The sequence below is a fragment of the Triticum urartu genome, chromosome 1 (genome assembly GCF_003073215.2).
Source record: "Triticum urartu cultivar G1812 chromosome 1, Tu2.1, whole genome shotgun sequence".
Classification (NCBI taxonomy): Eukaryota; Viridiplantae; Streptophyta; class Magnoliopsida; order Poales; family Poaceae; genus Triticum; species Triticum urartu.
The window spans coordinates 333125280-333145905 of record NC_053022.1 but is presented as its reverse complement, the minus strand read 5'-3'; the positions used below and the strand labels follow the sequence as shown (position 1 = coordinate 333145905).

Sequence of the window (20626 nt, the reverse complement as noted above, 5' to 3'; positions counted from 1 at the left end):
ATAGGCCACCCCTAGAGGGTTGAGCCAGTTCCCACAAATCCTACGTTTAACATAGGCAAATTTACTGAGGCTGATCCAACCACTTAAGCCCGGGTGGCCATGTCGGTGGCCTTGGCCGTTGCTCGGGAGCTTGGTCGTGCTCGGGAATTCATCGAGATGTCAAGTGTCATGCTTGGAGCATTTCTTTGATTCTTGTGAGTAATCCATGATTGGCTTGATTGACTCATAGCATAACTGGACGAGGCCAAACTTCTTCAACATCGGCAACAACTTAACTATGGATATATTTTCATGTGAGACCCATTTTGGTGTGCTCGGAGGGAACCAAGTTTTTTTTAGTATATCGACACCACTAACACGCAGCCTATCCATGTCAACATACATGCCCCACACATTTCACCCCAAAAAACAAATCGTGCAATTATTTGATTAGACCTTTGTGGCATTGGATTAGTTTGCTCCGTTGAAATGCCATAAAGCACGAACCAACATCCATGATACAAAAACCAATGATGTAAGTCAATGATCCTTGTATCATAGGTGTTTGCGGCTTCTTGAGATCCTAATTGCCATGGTTCCGTAACATCACAAAGTATAATTGTGAGGAATCAACATTCTGATGAACGAAGTATCATTGGAATTTCCCATTTTTCAGCTTTGCTCCCAAAAGGAGAAAGGAGATTGATCTGCTCCCAAAAGAGAAAGGAGATTGATCTTGATGTCGCTGTTGGTTTTTCCAATGAAAAACAAGAACATTCTTTGACGAACTTCCATGACAATGAAGAAAAGGATATGCTAAAATGATGGGGGCAGATTTAAAGATTTTTCAGTGAACATCCAGAATTGTCATGCAAAAAAGATAAAATTGACACGTTGTAATGGATTTGTCATGCTCTAAAACAAAAAATGCCACATAGTAAAAGAAAATGGCAGAAAAAATTGCCACGCTACACAGAGTAATTGCCATGCGTTGATCGGGTTTTGGCTGTCCTAAGGGTGTTCACTGCGATTGCTTAAAAACCCAACATTCGTTTGTTAGCAACGCTGAAAAAACCTATTAAATTAGACCTAGGATCCAAATATAATCAAATTCGTCACTAAAACACACACCCCGGCCAAACTTGGATTTCTAGTGATGCCATGAGACCCAGATCCCTTCTTATGTGAATCTGTAAGATATGGCAAGGTACCACACAACATTATCGACAAGACAAAAACGAAGTTTTTTTTAAAGGACGAAACCATAGAGATGAGATTTTTCACTTTCTACCTAAGTGAGTTATCTCCACTAACTTATTTATCTCAACATGCAAGCATGCCACCTCATCATATAAATACAAATAGGAAAGGCCAACCTTAACATGCAATCATGCATGAGAAAAAAAAATCCACCACAACATTCAACCATGCATGGGAAAATGTTCTCCATTCAATTATTCTACTTGTATTCAATACATATTTTACAGTTATACATAATCCGATATAATAAGTCATATGTATTTCTAGTTTTGGTTGTCATGTTATCAACCCAAGTTTTCATCAACCACAACAACGCATGGGGTCTATACATATTATGTACAGTACTGCACAGAGTTGGGTTCACTGACAGTGATCACAATATACAAGACAAGCTTGGTTGCACATGAAGTTCCCTCCGCGGAAAGGAAATTACTACTCTGCATTTCTTTACACATGCATGTACAGGAATAATTGAGCTAAATCTCTAATCACACTAGCAACCACAGACTACACACACATTGGCTCAAAAACAGCCACTCTTGGGAGTGATCTTCCTGACGCTATCCTGGAGAAACTGGAGCGCACCAGGAGAAACGTAGGCCCTCTCCATTGTATTTACCTTTGGGGCCTCGAGGATCGCCCTTGGAGGAGACAGCACATGCTGCATTGCCCATATCGCAAGCGGGCGCATATATATCAGAGATCTATAGTGGCCATCAATAGTCCATGCTTCTGGAGTTTGAAACCAATACCTGATTGAAGTGATATGTTAACTATTTATAGCTTATATCCAACCAGTTATCTCAAATAAATTGAGTCCCTATATGATTATATCCAACAACCAGTGAACAAGTGGTATTTAATGAAATCATAGCCATTATTAGATGAATTAAGAATTTAAGATAGGGCAACCATCAGCACTAAAAAGCATGATCCTGATCAAAAGCAAATATATGTGAAACACTAAAACTTTAAAAGCTAGTGATGAAACAAGGTATATACCCATAGCCCTCTTCAGACCATCCTGCAAGAAAAATGCCTTGCGCTGTAGTGAAAGCCTGATCCTCCATTCCGTGGAGCAGCATCGTTGCAGCTAAACTGTATGTTACTCCAGTCCAGATTTCTCTTGACTGCATACATGTCTCGTCTACCTTCCCATTTGGGTGCATACCATTGACTGCTCCAATGCGTCCTCCTTTCACCCTCATCACATTATAGTCAAATATTTTCTGAAGCGTGCATTTTATCCTGTCCTCATCAAACAGAGGTGGCAAGCCAGATGATGCAGTGTACCATTGTCCGGCCAACTGATCTGCCTGGATGGAGCGGCTACTGTAACTTGTTCCACTGTCATAATTGAAATATGAACCATTCCACAACTTGGCTTCAAACACGTGTTTAGCCTTCGCAAATTTTACCATGCACCTGTCAGCATAGTCATCATGTCCAAGGCTGCGGGCCATTGCGGCTGCAGCTTGAAGGGCAGCAAGCCAAAGACAACCACAGTAGGCACTTACTCCAAGAACAGTCCAAGCATCATAAGTTTGATCAGGAAAACCATCATTCTCAATCATACAATCACCATCACGATCAAACTGTTCAATGTATTCCATAGCAGTACAAACTGCAGGCCAGACATCCTTGCCAAATGACATGTCGTCTGTTGCAGCAAAATCCCTGTAAACCTGGAGCACAAACTTGGGATTCAGATCTTTCCATCTACTTGTATCATGTATATTGTATGCATTCAATTCATGCCAAGGATCATGTGCTCCGAGATCATGGGGAACAGCACCAATTACTTTGCGTGTGCCCCATGTACCATCAGCAAGAAATCTGACTCTAGTTCTATCTTCACGCAAAACAGCTCTAGCAAAGTCCCGTTGAATACTCAGCTCAATCTTAGGAAAGAGATCCAACAGAGCAAATGAAGCATAGAAGTGTACATCGTAAGTGCACCACATGAAGTACTCCACTCCTTCAAGGTACAAAAACTTCCCAACATTTTCTTTGTCATCAAAATCAGGTGGGCTAGAACCAATAAGTGGAACGGTAGAGTTGCAAGTGCTGTTATGAAGTGGCAAATCACTGTCCTCAGGTAGACTTGAACTCAAATCACTGTCTGGGAGTACATACACTAGATCAGTAATTACAAAACTACATTATAAAAGCATACACATAAATTATACTTTTGGCATTGTCACCATTCATGAGAGTAGATGCAATTAAAATGACAAGATTAATTTAGTTCTGTGTTAATATACTCTGGGGAACCAATCACATCGAGTAAGTTTTCTTTGTTACAAAAGAACTTAGCCTTGAAAAAATGTGCTATATAGATCAGTAAGAACTTGTTCGTTCCAAAAAAAACTATTTCCTGAGGAATTGGTTTTTTCTTGTTCTAAACAGCTTCGTATTGCAGTGAACTATTTCTACATAGAAATAACCAAGTGATAGTTCATGTGGAATACTCCACATGAATATTCATGAATGGAGAAAATACAAATTTGTGTTGCAATGTCTCCGCTCATGTAAAATAAATACTGTGCTACAAAGGGGTTGTTAACTTGAAGGTGAGGTCTGGACAAGGACATTCCAAGATGAGACTACCAAGTCAAATCCTATCAACACTTCAACAGAGAGAAAAGGAAAATCAGGAACAAGGATCTGGAGAGATGATTACCAATCCAAACAGTTCCTCCCGCTACTAGGAAGTATAACTCATTGAAGAGAGTAATTTTGTACCTGCAAGAATAAAGTACAATGTAGCGCATAAATATATATTTATCGTACATGGCTAAAGCTATAGACAAAAAAGTATATATTCTCTAAAAGACGTATGAAGTGAAGGCTCAAATTCCATGTGATTAATAATTGGAAACTGTCCACCTCACTCCCCCAAAGGCCAAAGAGTATCACACCTCAGGTTGACCATGAACTAATTTTCTGAATAATTAACCACCCTGAACTTTGAACAATTATGAACGCAAAAAAAGGAGGGACGGTCAAGGGGTGGGGGGGTGGAGGGACGATCCCATCGGTAAATATTTTTACTGTGCTCGTCGTTGCCTACTCCGTCTCAGAGGCGGCTTAGTCGTTGACCCCATGGTGCCCAGCACTGATCCGACCGTTGTGCTGTTGGCGTCTGACGGCGTGTTCGCAGGATCGCCGACTGCAGCGTGCGTGGTGAAGCAGCGACCGTCACCGGAGCTGAGGCGTTGGAAGGGCCCTCTCCAGGTGGTACCACAGGAGCCTGTCGTCCTCGGCGACGTGATCTCCACGGCAGGATGGAAAGATGTTGTATCATCGGCAGGGTCACAGCTGTCCTCGTCAACGGTGCGGGGAGTGGTGGCTTCTTCATCTTTGTCATCGATGGGCTTTCAGTCAGTGGTAAAGGTAAGCAGTTTGAATATTAGGGCCGTGGAGGGCGGGCAGACGGCCTGGCCCTCTGCGGTTATCATCCCAATCTCGAGGGCCATCAATGATGGGCATATGACCCGGTCCGACTCGGCTTTGCATGACAGCCCACGAGGCATGCATAGCTGACGTGACTATCACGTGTCTTAGGATTACGGTGGAGCTTTTGGAATCAGATACCTCAAACCATCCGAGTGGGATGAACGGCCACAATACTGCAACAACTAGCATGCACGATGAGGAAGATCCGGGAGAGAAGATGGCACCTTGGTCGCCAAGCAAGACAAGCAGGCGGAGAGGCTTATGCATAGATAATTGATTGATTTACAGCCAAAGAGAAGAAATGAGAGAGTAGCCTATAATGCCCCAGTAGACAAGAACAGAGGACGACTCCTAAAACCCCCTCCTAGAGAAGTGATCCAGTATTAAAACTCCGAGATGTAACAATGCAAAATATAGATTATTAGGGCATCTACAACGCCGGGCGCTAAGCCTGGGCGCTAGGATAAATATCCTGCCCGGTCGGCAGTTGGACTACAAAATCCTAGCGTCTAACCTGGCAGCAACGCAAAAGCTGGAGGCGGGCGCTTTGCCTTTTTTTTTCCCACAGCCATGCATGTAGCGATCAGTTTTTCTGCTACTTCTGCAATTAATTAGCGTCCCTCGTTAGCGCTTGCCGTTGGGTTAGAAAGCACTAAGCTTCTTTCTTATTTTATGAGAATTATCTTTTTATTTATAAGCGTCCACGCAGGCGCCCAGCAATGGAGATGCCCTTAGGGGGTTAAGAGGACATTTGTGATACTTTGGGGGCAGAAAGTAGACTATTTCCTTAATAATCTTAGAAACAGTTACGAGTGTAAGTCATGCACAAGTATTATACTGTACCATTCTGGAAGCCTCTCATCACGGAGAATTGGGGTCTGCCACTTATCGATTTCCTCTTCCCAATGCTTGTACTCTGTCAATCAGATGGGAATTCAGAAGTAATAAATTAACCAGAAAAATATCTCAACAGAGAGAGCACCGCTAGAACAGAGTAATCAAACCATAATCTTCATGTATGAGGAGAAAATTAACTGCTATAGTCAACAATATACCAAATTTATGCCACAAATTTTAAAAACAAAAACATACTCATCAAGGCATCTTGCGCCAGGTTTATAGCAGATCTTGGAGAAGTTCCGTAGAACTTCGTATATCTCCTGCCAACAGAGCACGAAATCAAGCCTTATTAAACAAATGGAACAGCTGGTCTTATTGATCTTAGTATATATCAGATAAATAAACACAGAAAGTTTGAGAAAAGGTAGCAGAATTATAAATTAAGCATTCACAGTAGACACTATGGAATTGGATTTAAGTTCTACAATCACAATCACTGTTCTGTGAAGTATAATGCTACAGTAAGGATGGAGGATAAACTAATGAGATGTGCAGAAGATACAAGTTATCACCTACATTGTTCACAAGAGCTTTGAAGTTCAGAAGAGATGAATCAACATACTCATTTGGATTTAGCATTATTATCACCAAACATAAGAAGTTTGGAAAATAGAATTTACCTATGGTACCTACTTCCCTTCTTAAATTTAACCTCGGGAGAAGACCAAGCCAACGCAAATACAACCGTACATCTTCCATGTGGTTCAACCCAGGTTGAAGCAGAAACTGCTGCACAAACTGTATCACCCACTGAAGAAGGCATGCTGGGGCCAGCATTGAAATTATCTCGGTCAAAGCAACCACCCTTTCAAAAATCATATGATAAGACATAGTACAATCAAATATTTTTGCCAGTATTTGTTTATTTCAAATAGACAAATCAGTTCAATCTTCAATGTATGATTTCACTTCTTTGCATGAATATCCAAATACCAAGGCTACAAAAAAGAGGTGCAGTCTACTAAATGACTGTAGGACAAAAGGAAAAATCACCTGGACCATTGTGCCCCACATCTCCTTAGCAGTGACTGAACTTTCTCCAGAAAGCCCAAAAATTGGCAACACTGTGACATCAACATTTTGGTTTTCACGTGCAGCAACAGCAAATGTTACTGGAGGATTATTGTTGGCAGTCCTGCAACGTTTTTAATTGATAATTATTGCTAGACAAGCAAAACAGTAGATTAGAAGAAACATGCAGAGAACATCATGTATCTGGCAAAAACTTATTGCTTCTTTAGACAGAGATTGTGGGTGCTTCTAATACAAATATATGGATGAGAATACGTTATGTCACTGAAAAAAATCAGTCCCCAAATCGATCAGAACAAGCCAGTGTGGAGATACTGTTGCAAACAATGATCAGCTAGAAGCTCTTACTTTGCAGTTGACACTTCACAGAAATGCTTAAGGAAATCTGCCAAATGACCATAGAAAAGACAATTATGGACAGTTGATGACTTACTTGTGATGTAGGAGAACACCAGAAATTCCATTTTCTCCACTGCATACGAAACAGATTGCAAATCATTTCACTATATTTTTAGTTATATCATAAACTGTAAACGTTAAGCGAAGCCCCAACTGACATGAATGGTTCATTTACATGACCGCCAGACTGATGTGAAAGTCCACCAATAGAATTCTGGGTTTGCATCAAGAACAGAACATGATTAAATCAAAGAAACAGAAGACAATATTACATAAGAACATTGGAGTAAAAGAGTAGCAGTTACTACCGCCCAGGTCATTACTAGGCTGACTTTTGCCCTTTCCTTTCCGGTATTCACTAGCTGCACAATTTTCATACCCATACAAACATAAGATTACAGATACTACATAAGGCAGCAGTTATTAATAAGAAAAGGCATGATGCGAAATCAAAATTCTCTAGTAAAATTGGTGGTCATGCCACAGTAGTCAAATGTACAGTAATACTCTCAGTGTGTTAACAGCATATACACTCTCCATAAACATACACGAGCTCTGCATACAAGCTTATAAAACGAGGAGTTCAAATTTCAGACATGTGAAACATTAAGTCGATATTGTGCCATAATAAACATTGCTCCTACAAGTAATGAAGAACTTACAGTGTAGACAAAAATGGAGACTGGGAGACTACTCTCTTCGTAGTTGTGGGGAATAAATGGAGATATTTGACGGCAAGATAATTTCAATTCAGGATCAGGTTCACCTTTTAAATCAAATGGATAAGAACTTGTGAGTCTCATTAGCACCTACCTTTAATGATGTGCCTCATAATTCATACTAAAAGAACTTAGTGGTTTATATTTTAGTGGCGGAAGTGTTTAGTATTTATTTTTTATCTTATACAAAAAAATCCTGCATTTACCCCCTTCACTGCAAATAACACGTCGTTTTAGACACGGATACAGTCCTAAGCAGTAACTTCAACCTTCATCTTGTATATGAATATATGATTATGTTGCTAAGAAATAACAAAAGAATTATAAAATATTTAGAAAAATCTAATGATACAGTTTTTGTTTCTCAATAACCTGTTTATACCGTAGGTGTGGATGACTCCAATCAAACTAACCCGCAATATGCAGACCGGCTAGATCAATTCTCATATGGTTGCTAGCGCAGGCCAGTATCCATGTCTAAAACGACGTGTTATTTGCCATATGTCATTTTATCTGCTTCTGTTCATATCCTCCTCGAATTATGCTTGCACTGAGATTTTGCTTATACAGTTGGATCCTTCCCTTATAATTAAAACAAAAAATTTAAAAAATCAATGGCCAGCACCCTCAGCCTTCAATCCTTAGGTTCTACTCCCTCTGTTCCAGAATATAAGGTGTATTGATTTCTGTGCAAGTCAACCATTTGAATGTTTGACCAAGATTATAGAATAAAATAACAACATCTGCAATGCCTAGTAGATAAAATATGAAACTACTCTTCATGATGGATCAAATGATATGAATTTTGTATTGTGGATATTGATATATTTTTCTAAAAACTTGGTCAAACATGCACTCGTTTAACTTTTGGAAAAACAAATGCACCCTATATAAAGGAACGAAGGGGGTAATAATCAATGCTTATGCACTCCTTCGCCAATGCTCATGCTTGAGCCTAATAACTTTCCAACCACTTTTTTAGCGTATCGTCCTAAAGAATATGTTGTCGGTAGTCTAATATTTACAGAGCATAAGATGGTAAAAGGAAATTTTTTACTATATTTTTATAGGAGTCATGTATCCATTGCACATCATTAATGTATGTGGTGGGTCTAAGTTATTTAAATAACATGTAGCATGCATGTACTATCGTTTATAGTTCAAATAATAATAATTAACATGTGCGCTTAAAAATACTTTTGCATGTGAGATTTTTCTAAATGCAACTATGATGATCTATCATTTGTGATTTATGTAGCTATAGTTACAAAATATACTTGCTATGATCTGTGTAGGACTGTAGGTACAATGTAGCTATAGTTACGCAATCTAGCATTAATGATCTTGCGTAGGTACAATTATGAAGATCTAATAGGTGTGATATGTTTAGGCACAATTATGAAGAATCATAGGTTCGTTTATACAGATCTAACAGATGGGATCGGTTTAGGCATGCTTATGTACTAGATCTAATGGGTACGATCATTTAGGTACATTTATGTTGATCTAATGGGTATGATCTGTTTAGGTACCATTATATAGATCGAACGGTTGTGATCTACTAATAAAGAGACGGTCTACCAGATCAAAGATTAGTTGTTTTGCTTTTTTGCAGAAATTTCTAGCATACTTCTCTATTTTCTACCATATTGTTCTTTTAGTGTATATATATAATATATAATAGACAGATGTGGAAAGCTCAAACATCATATACAGGTATTGTGCATGCCCAACTAAAAACTATGGCCTATGAGTCATAAGATAAGGAAACTGGAGCGATATTTTTATCATGATGTCCATCTTACTGCTTGGAGTGATTTCTTACTAAAATAAATGAGTAGCATTACCATCATAAACAGTCCATGCTCGAGGAAACAAAGCATGGTATGTTGAACGATCACCCCTTAATTTCCAATCCCAGGATGATATGCCATCATCGCTAGATTTTCTGAATGAAGAAACATAAAATGATCAGTCAAGTATTTACGATACAACTGATATTAGAAGCTATAGAAAGAAGAACCCACAAGAAAGGCGGATCATGCTTGTCTATATGGTCCACATAATTGAACAAAAATAGTCTAAAGAGTGGCGCAAATCCGTTAAATAATTAAATAATTATTTTTTATAATAGACTGTGTCATGACTAACTCCGCCTATGTTGTCTCAACATAGCCAGTCCCAAGCCCGTGCAAAGGAGGAGGGTTGTGATAGGCTTGGTGAGCCAACGTCAAAACAAAGCCACTCTTATGGAGATGAAACCCAAAAGGACTTCGTTGGGGCGTAACCCTCTTTGCGACGCGACATGTCTGAACGCGGGTGTGGTTTTAAATGGGTAAGGGCCGGGCCGTCACCCCCTTGGTGGTGCGCCGTATCTTGATCTGGATACGGTGACAAGTGAGCAAGCATCGGATCGTCGCATCCACGCTACATCGACGCCCGAGTGTAGTGAAAAGTGAGCAAGGATCGGGTCGTCGCATCCTTAGTGGCGCGCTACATCGACGTCCGGGTGTAGTGAAAAGTGAGCAAGGATCCTCGCATTTGACTCGACTAGTGCGAAGGGTAAGGAAGCTAGCCGAGCCAAGTAGGATCATCTTAGGTAGTTGGAATGTAGATTGTAGGGTCCCTGACGGGCAAGTTGCAGGAGTTAGTTGATACAACAACGAGGAGAGATGTTGAGATCCTATGCGTACAAGAAACCAAATGGAAGGGACAAAAGGCGACGAAGGTGGAGGATAGTGGCGTCAAGCTGTGGTTCACGGGGACAACTACAAAAAAAAATGGGGTAGGCATTTTGATCAACAAGAGCCTCAAGTATGGAGTTGTAGATGTCAAGAGGCCGGATTATCCTGGTCAAGGTGGTAGTTTGGGACTTAGTTCTCAATGTTATCAGCGCATATGCCCCGCAAGTAGGCCGCAATGAGAGCATCGAGATGGAGTTTTGGGAAGGCCTGGAGGGCATGGTTAGGAGTGAACCTATTGGTGAGAAGCTCCTCACGGGGGGAGACCTTAATGGCCACGTGTGTACATCTAACACAGGTTTTGAAGGGGTGCATGGGGGCTTTGGTTATGGCAACAGGAATCAAGGAGAGGATGTCTTAAGCTTTGATTTAGCCTACAACATGATAGTAGCTAACACCCTTTTTAAGAAGAGAGAATCCCATTAGGTGGCTTTTAATAGGGGCCAACACTCTAGCAGATTTATTTCATCCTCGAGAGAAGAGAAGACACGTGTGCTTGCCTAGATTGTAAAGTGGTACCTGGAAAGAGTGTTGTCCCTCAACATAAGCTTGGTGTGGATGACTTCCGCTTTAGGATACGTGTCTAGAGGGATAAGCGCCAAAGTCGCCACAACCAAGTGGTGGAAGCTCAAGGGTGGAGGAGGCAGTTCAAGCTTTGAAGAAGAGGGTTATTAAGGAGGGCTCTTGGGAGGAAGGAGGTGATGCAAACAATATGTGGATGAAGATTACGACTTGCGCTCGGAAGGTGGCTTCAGAGGAATTTGGGGTGACCAGGGAAAGTAGAAGCGAAGCTAAAGATACGTGGTGGTGGAACGAAGATGTCCAGAAGGCTATTAAGGAAAAGAAAGTTTGTTTCAGACACCTACACCTGGATAGGAGTGCAGACAACATAGAAGTACAAGGTGACAAAGAAGACCGCAAAGCGAGCGGTGAGTGAAGAAAGGGGTCGGACGTATGATGACCTCTACTAGTGTTTAAACACAAGGTAAGGCGAAAGGGCCATCTATAAGATGGCCAAGATCCGAGAGAGGAAGACGAGGGATGTCAACCAATTCAAATGCATCAACGATGGAGCATATCGGCTTTTGGTGAAGGACAAGTAGATCAAGAATAGATTGCGAGAGTACTTCGACAGACTTGAATGGAGAGAATGAGAGCTCTACCATCGAGCTGGATGACTCCTTTGATGATACTAGTCGATTTTTTGTGTGACCAATCCAAGAGTCTTGAGATCAGGGAGGCTTCAAAAATGATGAAAGGAGGCAAGGCCATGGGCCCTGATTATATCCCCATTGAGGTGTGGGGATGCAACTCCGCCTATGTTGTCTCAACATAGTCAGTCCCAAGCCCGGGTAAAGGAGGAGGGTTGTGATAGGCTTGGCGAGCCAAAGTAAAAACTCAGCTACTCTTATGGAGATGAAACCCAAAAGATTTTCGTTGGGGCATAACCCTCTCAGCGACGCACCACATCGGAACCCGGGCGTGGTGTCAAATGGGCAAGGGCCGGGCCGTCACCCCTTGGTGGCGTGCCATATCTTGATCCGGATACGGTGGCTAGTGAGCGAGGATCGGGTCGTCGCATCCTTAGTGGCGCGCCACATCGGCACCTGAATGCAGTGGAAAAGGAGCAAGGGTCTTCGCATTTGACTCGACGAGTGCGAAGGGTAAGGAAGCTAGCCGAGCCTAGGAGGATTCGCTTAGGTAGCTGGAACGTAGGGTCTCTGACAGGGAAGCTTCGGGAGCTAGTTGATGCAGCGGTGAGGAGAGGTGCTGATATCCTTTATGTCCAAGAAACCAAATGGAGGGGACAAAAGGCGAAGGAGGTGGAGGATACCGGCTTCAAACTATTGTACATGGGGACGGCTGCAAACAGAAATGGCGTAGGCATCCTGATCAACAAAAGCCTCAAGTATGGAGTGGTAGACGTCAAGAGACGTGGGGACCGGATTATCCTGGTCAAGCTGGTAGTTGGGGACTTAGTTCTCAATGTTATTAGCGTGTATGCCCCGCAAGTAGGCCACAATGAGAACACCAAGAGGGAGTTCTGGGAAGGCCTGGAAGACATGGTTAGGAGTGTACCGATAGGCGAGAAGCTCTTCATAGGAGACCTCAATGGCCACATGGGTACATCTAACACAGGTTTTGAAGGGGCGCATGGGGGCGTTGGCTATGGCATCAGGAATCAAGAAAGAGAAGATGTCTTAAGCTTTGCTCTAGCCTACGACATGATTGTAGCTAACACCCTCTTTAGAAAGAGAGAATCACATCTGGTGACTTCTAGTAGTGGCCAACACTCTAGCCAGATTGATTTCATCCTCTCGAGAAGAGAAGATAGGCGTGCGTGCCTAGACTGTAAGGTGATACCTGGAGAGAGTGTTGTACCTCAGCATAAGCTGGTGGTTGCTGACTTCCGCTTTCGGATTCGTGTCCAGTAGGATAAGCGTGCCAAAGTCGCTAGAACGAAGTGGTGGAAGCTCAAGGGGGAGGTAGCTCAGGCGTTCAAGGAGAGGGTCATTAAGGAGGGCCCATGGGAGGAAGGAGGGGATGCGGACAATGTGTGGATGAAGATGGCGACTTGCATTTGTAAGGTGGCCTCGGAGGAGTTTGGAGTGTCCAAGGGGAGGAGAAGCGAAGATAAGGATACCTGGTGGTGGAATGATGTTGTCCAGAAGGCGATTAAAGAGAAGAAAGATTGCTTCAGACGCCTATACCTGGATAGGAATGAGGACAACATAGAGAAGTACAAGATGGTGAAGAAGGCCGCAAAGCGAGCTGTCAGTGAAGCGAGGGGTCGGGCATATGAGGATCTCTACCAACGATTAGGCACAAAGGAAGGTGAAAGGGACATCTATAAGATGGCCGAGATCCGAGAGAGGAAGACGAGGGATATTGGCCAAGTCAAATGCATCAAGGACGGAGCAGACCAACTCTTGGTGAAGGACGAGGAGATTAAGCATGGCGGGGGTACTTCGACAAGTTGTTCAATGGGGAGAATGAGAGTTCTACCATTGAACTGGACAACTTCTTTGATGAGACCAGCATGCATTTCGTGCGGCGAATCCAGGAGTCTGAGGTCAAGGAGGCTTTAAAAAGGATGAAAGGAGGCAAGGCGATGGGCCCTGATTGTATCCCCATTGAGGTGTGGAAAGGCCTCGGGGAGATAGCGATAGTATGGCTAACCAAGCTTTTCAACCTCATTTTTTGGGCAAACAAGATGCCAGAAGAATGGAGACGAAGTATATTAGTACCAATCTTCAAGAACAAGGGGTATGTTCAGAGTTGTACTAATTACCGTGGAATTAAGCTGATGAGCCATACAATGAAGCTATGGGAGAGAGTCATTAAGCACCGCTTAAGAAGAATGACAAGCATGACCAAAAATCAGTTTGGTTTCATGCCTGGGACGTCGACCATGGAAGCCATTTTCTTGGTACCGACAACTTATGGAGAGATACAGGGAGCAAAAGAAGGACTTGCATATGGTGTTCATTGACTTGGAGAAGGCATATGGTAAGATACCGCGGAATGTCATGTGGTGGGCCTTGGAGAAACACAAAGTCCCATCAAAGTACATTACCCTCATCAAGGACATGTACGATAATGTTGTGACAAGTGTTCGAACAAGTGATGTCGACACTGATGACTTCCCGATTAAGATAGGATTGCATTAGGGGTCAGCTTTGAGCCCTTATCTTTTTGCCTTGGTGATGGATGAGGTCACAAGGGATATACAAGGAGATATCCCATAGTGTATGCTCTTTGCGGATGATGTGGTGCTAGTTGACGATAGTCGGACGGGGGTAAATAGTAAGTTAGAGTTATGAAGACAAACCTTGGAATCGAAAGGGTTTAGGCTTAGTAGAACTAAAACCGAGTACATGATGTGCGGTTTCAATACTACTAGGTGTGAGGAGGAGGTTAGCCTTGATGGGCAGGTGGTACCTTAGGACACCTTTCGATATTTGGGGTCAATGCTGCAGGAGGATGGGGGTATTGATTAAGATGTGAACCATCGAATCAAAGCCGGATGGATGAAGTGGCGCCAAGCTTCTGGCATTCTCTGTGACAAGAGAGTGCCACAAAAGCTAAAAGGCAAGTTCTACAGGACAATTGTTCGCCCCGCAATGTTGTATGGCGTTAAGTGTTGGCCGACTAAAAGGCGACATGTTCAACAGTTAGGTGTGGCGGAGATGCGTATGTTGAGATGGATGTGTGGCCACACGAGGAAGGATAGAGTCCGGAATGATGATATACAAGATAGAGTTGGGGTAGCACCAATTGAAGAGAAGCTTGTCCAACATCGTCTGAGATGGTTTGGGCATATTCAGCATAGGCCTCCAGAAGCTCCAGTGCATAGCGGACGGCTAAAGCGTGCGGAGAATGTCAAGAGAGGTCGGGCTAGACCGAATTTGACATGGGAGGAGTCCGTTAAGAGATACCTGAAGGATTGGAGTATAACAAAATGAACTAGCTATGGACAGGGGTGCGTGGAAGCGTGCTATCCATGTGCCAGAGCCATGAGTTGGTCGCGAGATCTTATGGGTTTCACCTCTAGCCTACCCCAACTTGTTTTTGGACTAGAGGCTTTGTTGTTGTTGAGGTGTGGGGATGCCTTGGAGACATAGCGATAGTATGCCTAATTAAGCTTTTCAACCTCATTTTTCAATCAAACAAGATGCCCGAAGAATGCAGGCGGAGTATATTAGTACCAATCTTCAAGAATAAGGGGGATGTTCAAAATTGTACTAATTACTGTGGAATTAAGTTGACGAGCCATACAATGAAGCTATGGGAGAGTCATTGAGCACAGCTTTAGAAGAATGACAAGCATGACAAAAAAAATAGTTAGGTTTCATGCCTCGGAGGTCGACCACGAAAGCTATTCTCTTCGTACGACAATTTATGGAGATACAGGGAGCAAAAGAAGGACCTACATATTGTGTTCATTGACTTGGAAGACCTACGATAAGATACCGCAGAATGTCATATGGTGTGCCTTGGAGAAACACAAGTCCCAACAAGGTACATTACTCTCATCAAGGACATGTAAAACAATGTTGTGACAAGTGTTCGAACAAGTGATGGCGACATTGATGACTTTCCAATTAAAATAGGACTGCACCAAGGGTCAGCTTTGAGCCCTTATCTTTTTTGCTTCGGTGGTGGATGAGGTCACAAGAGATATATGAAGAAATATCCCATGGTGTATGCTCTTTCCAGATGATGTGGTGCTAGTTGACGATGGTTGGACGGGGCTTAATATAAAGTTAAGAGTTGTGGAGACAGATGTTGGAATCTAACGCTTTTAGGCTTAGTAGAACTAAAACTGCTTACTAGGCACAAGGAGGAGGAGGTTAGCCTTGATGGGCAGATGGTAACTCAGCAGGACACCTTTCGATATTTGGGGTCAATATTGTAGAAGGATGGTGATAACGATGAAGATGTCAGTCATCGAATCAAAGTCGGATGGATGAAGTGGCGCCAAGCTTCTAGCGTCCTCTGTGACAAGAGAATGCCACAAAAGCTAAAAGGCAGTATCTATAGTACAGCGGTTCAACCTGCGTTGTTGTATCCCGCAGAATGTTGGCCAACTAAAAGGCGACATGTCCAATAGTTAGGTGTAGCGGAGATGCGCATGCTGAGATGGATATGTGGCCACACAAGAAAGGATCGGGTCTGGAATGGTGATATACGTGTTAGAGTTGGGATAGCACCAAGTGAATAGAAGCTTGTCCAATATTGTCTAAGATGGTTTGGGGATATACAACACAGGCCTCCAGAAGAGCCGGTGCATAGTGGGGGATAAAGTGTGTCAATAATGTCAAGAGAGATCAGGGTAGGGGGTGCATGGAAGTTAGCTATCCATGTGCCAGAATCATGACTAGATTTCGAGATCTTATGGGTTTCAACTCTAGCCTACCCCAACTTGTTTGGGACTGAAAGGCGTTGTTGTTGTTGTACTGTGTCATGACTGCTATATATATTCTTACATACGAAGACCGAAGAGAACATTCCAGACTTGCATCCATTAGACAGAACATCCATAGAGAAAATTTCAGGAAATTAAGAATGTACTGTCTGACAGGGCAAAACGAATCATACTTTAAACCATCATGCTGACCAGGAGCTAAAACTGAGGAGTACTTTTTGCTTCCTCCTTCTCTAGTTATAAAGATCTGTGGTAAATTAAGAACAGAATGAATAAAAAAATGAGAGGTGTGTTTTAGCCTTTTAGGTAAGAAATTGTACTTCTAGCAAAATCATGCACTGCTTGGTTTACACTTGTAGAGAACTTAAGAGTGTAGATAAAGATACATCACAAAGCTTATGTAACACACATGATCACGAAAAAGAAAACTTACTTAACACATGAGGCAGAATAATCTTCAAGGGCATTTGTTTTTAGTATGGAACAAGTGAGTTTTCATCAAACCTCAACAATCCAAAATCATGATGCCATTTTCAATATGTAACAAACAATTAGGACATTAGTATATTTTTGCTTAACTAGCAGTGCATCAATGATCTATCTACCTGGTGGCTAACACAACAGAGGGTTCTCAATAATGATCTACTCTTTGTTGGCTGAGAACACCATGAAGTATCATATTCCAAACAACTATTCCAAAGGATAATATGAGGGGAAGAAAAATAATATAAACTACTCCCTTTGTTCCAAATTATTAGAAGTTCTAGCTTTGTCCTAAGTCAATCTTTCTTTATGTTTGACCACTTCTATAGAATAGTGTATCAACATGTACATGAAACTGAGAAAAAAGGTAAATATTTGAGGATATAGCATGTTTTAGCAGGGTAAAAGGTCAGTCACCGAAAATTGGTTTTCCATCACTGGTGACATATCACATGAACCAGGAGTTATCTGCCAATGCTTGAACTCCCCTCTAAAACCTCTTGATATGCTACCAGTCCTGAAAAGGGGAATAAATTATAAATAGGGAGCAATTGTTGGCAACAGAAATAATGGAAGCATGTTTGTGAAGTTTATCATCATGAGGTACACACACCCCATCCCACCAAGGGGTACTCCTTGTGAGGCTGATGGTTTGCTGCTCTCCCTCGTGAATGGATCAATCGGTGCTTTCTGAAAATTGATAAATATCCATGTTAAAAGGAGTCAATAAATAAAGGTACACTTGAATGTAACAAGGTTTTCCTTACATAGAACATTTAGTAATATGAAATGCACAATAAGCAGGCTCTTGATACATCAGCCCCCAAGACCAGGGACCTGTGTCAGCAGCTACTGCTACAGTTTTGCCGTGATCAGAAATTTATGTTTTTTGTTTCAATGTTCTTCTTTTGTATAATTTTCTTTCATTTGTTTGGAATTGGTTTTTGGTTTGGGTTTGTATTCTGAGGCTTCTCGGTGCCTTTCTTCTAAATTCTAATACAAAATTACGTGAAATTAGATGCATGCTTAAGAAAAAAAATCAGCATGCCAATGCATTACCCTTCCATGAGAAGCTTCTTCTCGAACATATGACCAAAGCCGGAGACCAAGCTTCATCTGATGGTCAAGGGGAAAACATAATTTGGACATCTTCCTCAAGACTTCAGAAGAATGACAACACGGACAGTTAGTACCTCTGTTTGACAATTGCATTTTTCATACCATTTTAAATGCTTCTCTGAACGTAACATTGAACTCCTTCAGTCTATTAGCGTGACTACTTAATTTCCTTCTCCAAGCATGTTCTGGTGGTGTGCCGTCATCGAAGTCCAGCTGCAGGTGTTGCCATAAAAATCAACAAGAAACATCAGAATAATGAGGACAGTAACAACAACAGCCTGTTGCAACTATATGATCTAACAAATCCCTAGCATATTCTGGGAATGATGCCACATGTTTTACCAAAAACTAACAATAACTCCTTTCCGAATAAAAAGAAGTCTGACATGAGTCTGTGATGCCTTAGTCATGAAATTTGATCTCTTGACTGCATAAAGCCTGATAAACTGTTTTAGTACAGGTACAACTTCTGAATATTGACAGCAATAAACATGCCATAAAAAATACACAAAAATAGAAGGACTCTGGATATTCAAAGCGGCCATAATAATCAGCAACATAGCAGACTAAAATATATCAGCAAAATGCTGTTGACTTGGAGAATGTCGAATGGCGCAATATTACAATTTTGCCACCTCCCCAATACGCACAAAGAAACAATCTCTGCAGGCCGATTCTGACTGGCAAGTGGCAACTGATAGCAATTGATGGGAGATGATGAAGAAGGTCCTCACCAGATGCAGGGTGCTCCTGCTCACTAACTCATCGCGGCGCCATGAGTGCTTCCTCCGGTAGAACAAGCTGCCGCCGGAGGAGGACTTGCCGCGGGGCATGGCGGAATCCCCGGTTTATTCGAAAAATAAACTGGTGCTGGTAGTATTAGTTGAGGGCAGCTTGGATAGGGTCAACCGAGATTGGTCTTCAAGAGGAGGGAAAATTTTCGTTTGATTCGATTCTTGAAAACAAAGAAAAAGACGAGAGCAAAGACGAACAAACAATACAAGCAAACTATAGCGAACAACCCTTGCTTTCCAGCAGAGGGAACCACGTCACCAGAAGATGGGAGAAGGAGGCTGACGAGGAGAAGAGGCGAAGGATTCCGGCGGAGGAGGAGAGAGGACTTTATTGGGGAAGACTGCCGCGTGCCGGCCCGCCCACATTCAATATAGATAGGTCCCTATTTTACTCCCTTTGTTCCATTTTTTTAAAGCACCTTTGTTCCATATATATTAATAAAAATGTAGTAGTATAAAGTTACCAAGTCAACAACATTTAATTTAAAACAAAGAAAGTCCCTAAATAACTATGCGTCCCTACATGATGTAACAATATTAAAAAGGACGTCCATAACAGGTGCGGCGGTTGATAGTCAATTCTAATTCTCTATGTGCTAGGATTTTTAAGGCAAAGTATTACCCAAACCAAGATATCCTCAAAGCTGGCCCCAAAAAGGGTTCGTCTTTCACATGGCAAAGTATAGTTGCGGGTATTCAAACTTCTAAAAGAGGTTACATCTTGCGTGCGGAAAACGACTAAGTCCATCAACATGTGGAGAGACCCATGAATTCCAACCAGACCAAATAGAAGGATTATCTCTCAGAGGGGGGTTGTCCTGATTGATAGGGTGTCAGACCTAATCGATCCAGGGATGGGTAAATGGGATGAGAACTTGATTCGGGACATTTTCTTTATGGTAGATGCAACACGAATTCTAAGGATACCACTCAGCCCAAACGGGTTCAAGGACTTCGTGGCGTGGCACTTTAATAAATCAGGAACTTTTTTTTTTCAAGTCGGCATATCACATGGAGTGAAGACACCAATTTGAAAATATTTCACAACAGTTTGCATCTTCATCCGCAGGTTCAAATCCTATATGGTAAAATCTGGAAGCTTGTGGTTCGTGGTAAAATAAAAATATTTTGCTGGAGGGCTCTTCATGCGACACTCCAAATGAAAGCTATAATTATAAATCGCCACATAGGGACAAATCCTTTATGCCCCATGTGCCATAATTATCTCGATGATATTTCACATCTTCTCTTTGAGTGTTCGTCGGCTCAACACCTTTGGAAAGAACTGAAGCTTGAAGAGCGGATTATGGCATCTTTTGCTGTAGATAGATCAGGTTCAGAAATGATGGAAGAATTACTTGAATCATCATCAGATCAGTATTGTGGTCTCCAAAATGTGGGGGTGGTTGAGGTCATAGCTACAACATGTTGATACTTGTGGTGGATTCGTTGTGAAACAACACATTCAGAAAAGGTTCCAGCTGCTGCTAGTTGGATGATGTTTATCTTGGCGTTGTGCAATGCTTATGTGAAAGCTAATCAAAGGTGTACAATGAGAGAGGTTGAGAAGTGAAAGAAATCAGGTATGGATCAACTCAAACTAAACGTTGATGCTTCATACCATAGTGACATAGGTATGGGCGCTACTGCAGCGGTGATTATGGATTCTCGTGGTAAATTTGTGGTTGTGGCTTGCTCTTTTATCCCTTATGCGTCTGAAGCCTTTACATTGGAAGCATTGGCCATGAAGCATGGTTTGTCCTTCGTTTCTTCTCTGGGTATCAACCTTATTGCGGAATCTGATTCTTCTGA

At 42.0% G+C, this 20626-nt stretch overlaps 1 protein-coding gene across 3 annotated transcripts; it reads right to left on the bottom strand.

Annotated features, from left to right (window-relative positions):
* Positions 1-1406: 1406 nt before the first annotated feature.
* Positions 1407-19183, bottom strand: LOC125510472 (non-lysosomal glucosylceramidase-like). 3 transcript variants are annotated; one of them, XM_048675672.1, is made up of 18 exons: positions 18755-19183; positions 18095-18233; positions 17961-18017; positions 17515-17591; positions 17319-17418; positions 16592-16665; positions 9596-9696; positions 7692-7795; positions 7338-7391; positions 7188-7243; positions 7064-7102; positions 6592-6733; positions 6219-6403; positions 5791-5858; positions 5542-5614; positions 3923-3984; positions 2242-3361; positions 1407-1991 (listed from the first exon to the last, which is right to left on the bottom strand). In XM_048675672.1, the coding sequence occupies exons 2-18, from the start codon at positions 18149-18151 to the stop codon at positions 1763-1765; spliced, it is 2598 nt and encodes an 865-aa protein (XP_048531629.1). In that variant the 5' UTR covers positions 18152-18233; positions 18755-19183; the 3' UTR covers positions 1407-1762. The 3 variants fall into 3 exon arrangements, with proteins under 3 accessions (XP_048531629.1, XP_048531621.1, XP_048531638.1); XM_048675664.1 differs by having other exon boundaries at positions 18123-18233; positions 18755-19182; XM_048675681.1 differs by lacking the exons at positions 18095-18233; positions 18755-19183 and having other exon boundaries at positions 17513-17591; positions 17961-18022.
* Positions 19184-20626: the final 1443 nt, after the last annotated feature.

Bases quoted from the DNA above. Each gene is read 5' to 3' on its own strand.
- LOC125510472 (XM_048675664.1), bottom strand. From the start codon at position 18,853: ATGCCCCGCGGCAAGTCCTCCTCCGGCGGCAGCTTGTTCTACCGGAGG. The intron at 7,244-7,337 runs GTAGTAACTGCT...ATGCAAACCCAG, and splicing joins GCCTAGTAATGACCTGGGCG to AATTCTATTGGTGGACTTTC. The intron at 3,985-5,541 runs GTACAGTATAAT...TTATTCTTGCAG, and splicing joins GATGAGAGGCTTCCAGAATG to GTACAAAATTACTCTCTTCA.